General features: G+C 31.7%; 1 protein-coding gene across 1 annotated transcript; it reads left to right on the forward strand.

The window, feature by feature from the left end:
• Positions 1-2,535: 2,535 nt before the first annotated feature.
• Positions 2,536-4,189, forward strand: LOC111274089 (putative pectinesterase 63). The gene is made up of 4 exons (XM_022858741.2): positions 2,536-3,284; positions 3,395-3,601; positions 3,696-3,937; positions 4,030-4,189. The coding sequence occupies exons 1-4, from the start codon at positions 2,787-2,789 to the stop codon at positions 4,187-4,189; spliced, it is 1,107 nt and encodes a 368-aa protein (XP_022714476.2). The 5' UTR covers positions 2,536-2,786.
• The last annotated feature ends 818 nt before the right edge of the window (positions 4,190-5,007 follow it).

Below are 5,007 nucleotides of genomic sequence, written 5' to 3' on the forward strand. Positions count from 1 at the left end.
ATCAAACTGATAGCCTGATCTGTAGCAACTAGATATAAGTACAAAGTCTCTTTGAAACTCGATTTCAAAAGGATAGGTGGAAAGGATAGGAATTTTTTAAGTTTATCAAATGCTTTTTGACATTGAGGGGTCCATTTGAAATCAAATATGTTTATGAAAATTTTAAAAAATAAAATATCATTCTGTCGACTTGAACATAAACTTGCTCAGGGTGACTATTCTTTTAGTTAGCCTCTGTATTTTTTTCTTATTTAGTGTACTAACTAATCTTATGTTTTGTTTATTAAATTTTGCATGATTCATACTCATATCATTAAGTTGCATAAGGAATATTTACCTTAAAAGATAGTCTTCAACAAAGAGTTTTTCATTAAGTCCATAGAATGACTAGTTTGCTCTTCATCCGTCTTAGCTTCCTACTAGTCACCAAATGAAGTAAAGGTTTAGTCAAAAAAGATCCAGTAAAAAGAAAGGGATTGTCTACTAGTTGATTATGTTTTTACCGTGTCTAAAGAGATATCTCTCCTCCTTAAACAAAATCTAAAAGACTTAGTTAATGTGTGAAATAAGATGAACTTATTAAGTTAAGAAGATTTTTGCTAGAAATATGGACACATAGCACACCTTCTTATGGAAAATGTTAAGAATCAATTAATCAGAGCTGTAGTTCAATTTTAAGATATTTTATACAAGTGTTTCATCTTTAATGAAGTTAATATGATACCAACCATTGAACAATATTAAATTTTGTTGGGTCTACACCTCAAGGCTCTAAACAAAATATATGTCAAGAAACACAAGTTAAATTCCGTAAGAATTTGGTGAGTCTCTTGGATATAAACAAAGAGATTGTTGATTCACAAACAAAGAGAAAGTAAGGGCAGATCTACTTGCCTTGAAAGTTCTTTCATGATTTTTTTGTGCAACAGTCCAATAATAAGCAAGGGTTGATGTGTTTTCTTTAGCCATATATGAAATGGTGATTTTTCCAAAGATTTTAAGTTACATTGAGATAGCAGTGATTAACTTCTTCAAAAGTGTGGTAAATGGCTGCAAACCTTCACCGATATTATTCGTAGAGACTGTTAGATTGTTGAGTTATTGTCACTAGAATAGAGGGCATTTCATAAGCTGTGCACTGCTATTGTATTTATGGATGAAAAGTCATTTTGTGTGTAAGAAAAGTGCATTCTTAAAGCTTTACTTCTGTAATCGAGCTACAATTAGAGAATTTTATGAAAATAAGTGGCTAGAATAGAAGTCTAAGAAAAAACTAATGATTTTTTTCCAAAAGCTTATGAGCATCGATGTAAAATGGTTAGTCCTATGGATAAATCGGGAGCTGATGTTATAATAGTGTAGAGAGGATATTACAGTTCCATTTTTGGGCATATGAGAAGCAATAAGTTATACACCATTCCTACTGAGAAGACAGTTGAGGGCAGAGCAGTTTGACACAAATTTTGTCAGTCAGATTTTTCTTATAGTGAGCGAAAGGCATTTCAAAAGATGAATGATGTGATTAAAGCATGAAAAAGTCCTTAAATGGTGAGTCATGGATCTTTCATTGATAAGGCCATTCATGGGTACTTGGTTTGGAAAGCAAGATGAGGAAAAGAAGTTGTATTCACTCTTAAAGACTCTCAACAACCAATAGGTGAAAAGCTTGAAGAAATACCATTAGAATTAGAGCTTGCGAAAAGGGAGTTTGAGGTAAAAAAAATAAGCTAAAGTAAGAGATCTATAGGCTTTAAGAAAAGAAGAATCAATGAAAGGATAGAGCTAAAAAACAAGAAGTCAAAGTTTGCAAAACAAAAAAAAATAACTTCAAAAATTGAAAAAGCATTTTTTAGGTAAAAATAATTTCAAAAAAATTTTGAGAAAAAGTTGAAGTATTAATTTTTTAAAATCAAATAATATTTCAAAAAAATTTTTGAGAAAAAGTTGAAGTATTAATTAGTTGTTTATAAAACTAGGCTCTTACACCTTCAAACTAGGTCATATCATTTTTTTTTTTGGATTTTTTTTATACCTTTAAAATAAATTACTTCACACTTGCTAGCATTTTCTCCTGTATCTAAAATTGGCACTCTTTTTTATAGTTTAGTATATTCAAACTCTAGTTGAAAAGCTTAATATTAGACTTAAAATTTTAAATAAAACAAATAATATGATAAAAAAAACAATATGAAAAAAATATGAAATAGAAATAATTTAAAATTTTAATAAAAATTATATATAAATTTAACAAAAACAAAAAAAATATATTTTATGTTAGATGTATCAATACGAATCTTGACATAATTTTTATATTTTATAAATATTTAACATAAAATATACAAATATGTAAGGGATTAAGTGTGATAAACTTTATTTTAAAAATTAAAAAATCTGATGTGACGATCTGTGATTAGAGAGTATAAATATGTAATTTTATTGATAGTACGTTCTCATAGAATTTTAACTTTAAAAAATTCACAATTACTTTTTGAAGGGTTTTTTTACTATTGTGTTTGAAGTCTTTTGATATCATTTCGCACCATGAAAAAAAAAAACTATTGAAATTCAACAAATAATCTCTATTAAGTTAGCAAACTCATTAATGACTTTAACGGAAATGGTGGGTTTGCATTTGGTATCAACCTTTAAGCAGAAACCACAAAAGAATGGCAAAGCGAGGAACCCTCCAAATGTCATATTTACATTCTCTTCGGGACCAATTGCCTTATAAATTGGTGCGCTTTCAGGTCCGAAAACTCAACCACAAACTTAAACAACATTAAAAAATGACAGGAAAAAGAATCGTAAACATTGAAGTTCGTGCAGCAATCTGCACCATTATTCTCCTTGCCCCAGTTGTTCTCTCGCAGAATTCACCACAGATACCAGCTGATAAATCCCAAGTGAACGCTTGGTTTAACGCCAACATCAAGCCTGCCTCAGAGAGGGCTGGCACCCTAGACCCAGCCCTTGTTCAAGCTGAGGCTGAACCTCATGTCATAAAGGTGAGAAAAGATGGCAGTGGAGATTTCGACACCATAACCAAAGCCATTGCGAGCGTTCCATCTGGGAACACCAAACGTGTGATTATATCTATTGGAGCTGGATCTTATCGCGAGAAAATCACAATTGAGCGAACTAAGCCATTCATTACATTTTACGGTGATCCCAAAAACATGCCAAATTTGACATTTGACGGTACGGCAAGGCAGTATGGAACCTTAGACAGCGCCACACTTATTGTTGAGTCTGATTACTTTGTGGCTGCAAATATCGTTATACTGGTAAACGTTAAACATCTCTCATTGCATATATGGTTCATTTTCTCTCTTGTGATGAAGTTTGCTTAATTTATTATATATATATATATATATATATATTTCTTGGCATATAGAATACTGCTCCGAGGCCAGACGGGAAAATGGTGGGAGCACAAGCGGTTTCCCTGAGAATCTCCGGGGACAAGGCGGCTTTCTATAACTGCAAGCTCATTGGTTTCCAGGATACTTTGTGTGATGACAGGGGCAACCATTTTTTCAAGGATTGCCACATTCGAGGCACTGTTGATTTCATTTTTGGAAGCGGAAAATCTTTGTATCTGGTATGGAAGATCAACACATGCAAATTTTACCTGCTAATATGAAATATGATACCATATTTTGACTGGAAAGTTTTGGATGAAAACTTGGATGCAGGGTACGGAATTATACGTGGAGGGGGATACGGGACTTACAGTAATTACAGCACAAGCGAGGGAAAGTGCATCGGAGAACACTGGTTATTCCTTTGTGCATTGCAGCGTTACTGGAACAGGAAACGGCACATATCTGGGAAGGGCCTGGAAGACCAGTCCTAAAGTTGTGTTTGCCTATACTGACATGAGCAGTGTCGTCCATCCTGCTGGATGGTCTTTTAATTTTAAACCAGAGCGAGCCAAGTAATCTAAATTAATCTTCATAATTTTCAAATCCTGTATATTTTTGGTACACTAAGATAAGCTAAGAATCGTTATTTTGGCTTATTTTACAGAACTGTTTTCTATGGAGAATTCAAGTGCACAGGACAAGGTGCAGCTCCCGGTGGGCGAGCGCCATTCACCAAGCAGCTAACTGAGGCAGAAGCCAAACCTTTCCTGGTCCTTGATTATGTTGGTAGCACCAAATGGTTGCTTCCTCCTCCTAAGCTCTAAATATCAATTGCCTTTTAATCAGGGATTTAAATTACAATAGTGGTCACATTTTTTGTTATATTATGTTAATCGCTTTTACATATATAATGGAAATCATTATTGTTATTGTAATCATTATTATCGTGAATTTTATTTTATTTTACATAATTTATTATAAAATATAAAAACTCTTATTTTATTATTTTTAAAATAATTTACAACACTTTATGTTTTCTGTTTTCTTAAAAAAAATTATTCATAATTTTATTTAGATTATAATAAAGCATTCATATTCGATTTAGTAGCAAATCTTTATTTGAGCCAAATTTATATTTAATATTAACTCTAAACAAATCAAATATTAATAAAATATAATATGTTAAATACCAAGCATCTATATTTAATAATATTACAAACTTAAAAATATAATGATTTTAAATTCCATCAACTACAATTATTGAGATATACTTCAAAATTTACCACATGGTAGAATGATAAGGATGATCAAATTCTCTATCTTCCCTTTGAGAGTCAAATGTGGCATTTGTTCTTTATACATTTGAGATTGAGGATATATTTGAGAATGATACATTTGTGGTGGGGGATACATTTGTGGTAGAGGATACATTAGAGATGTAAGATACATTTGTGGTGGATAATAACCATGTGGAAATAGATAACCATGATGAGGTTGAAAATTAGGTGGTTCTGGGATAATAATGTTCTTGAATACTAGCAAATGATTCATTATACTCAAAGTTACTAGATTTGATCTTCTACTTGAAAATGAATAACCTCGAGAAATATCATAATGGTGCTTATTGGCTTTTTCTTTTGAT

This window comes from Durio zibethinus, chromosome 26, assembly GCF_047325235.1.
Source record: "Durio zibethinus cultivar Kanyao isolate XHJ-2024 chromosome 26, ASM4732523v1, whole genome shotgun sequence".
NCBI classification, from domain to species: Eukaryota; Viridiplantae; Streptophyta; class Magnoliopsida; order Malvales; family Malvaceae; genus Durio; species Durio zibethinus.

Excerpts from the sequence above, each read along its gene's own strand:
- LOC111274089 (XM_022858741.2), top strand. The coding sequence starts at position 2,787 with ATGACAGGAAAAAGAATCGTAAACATTGAAGTTCGTGCAGCAATCTGC. Across the intron at positions 3,602-3,695 it reads GCGGAAAATCTTTGTATCTG|GGTACGGAATTATACGTGGA; the intron begins GTATGGAAGATC and ends ACTTGGATGCAG. Across the intron at positions 3,938-4,029 it reads TTTAAACCAGAGCGAGCCAA|AACTGTTTTCTATGGAGAAT; the intron begins GTAATCTAAATT and ends CTTATTTTACAG.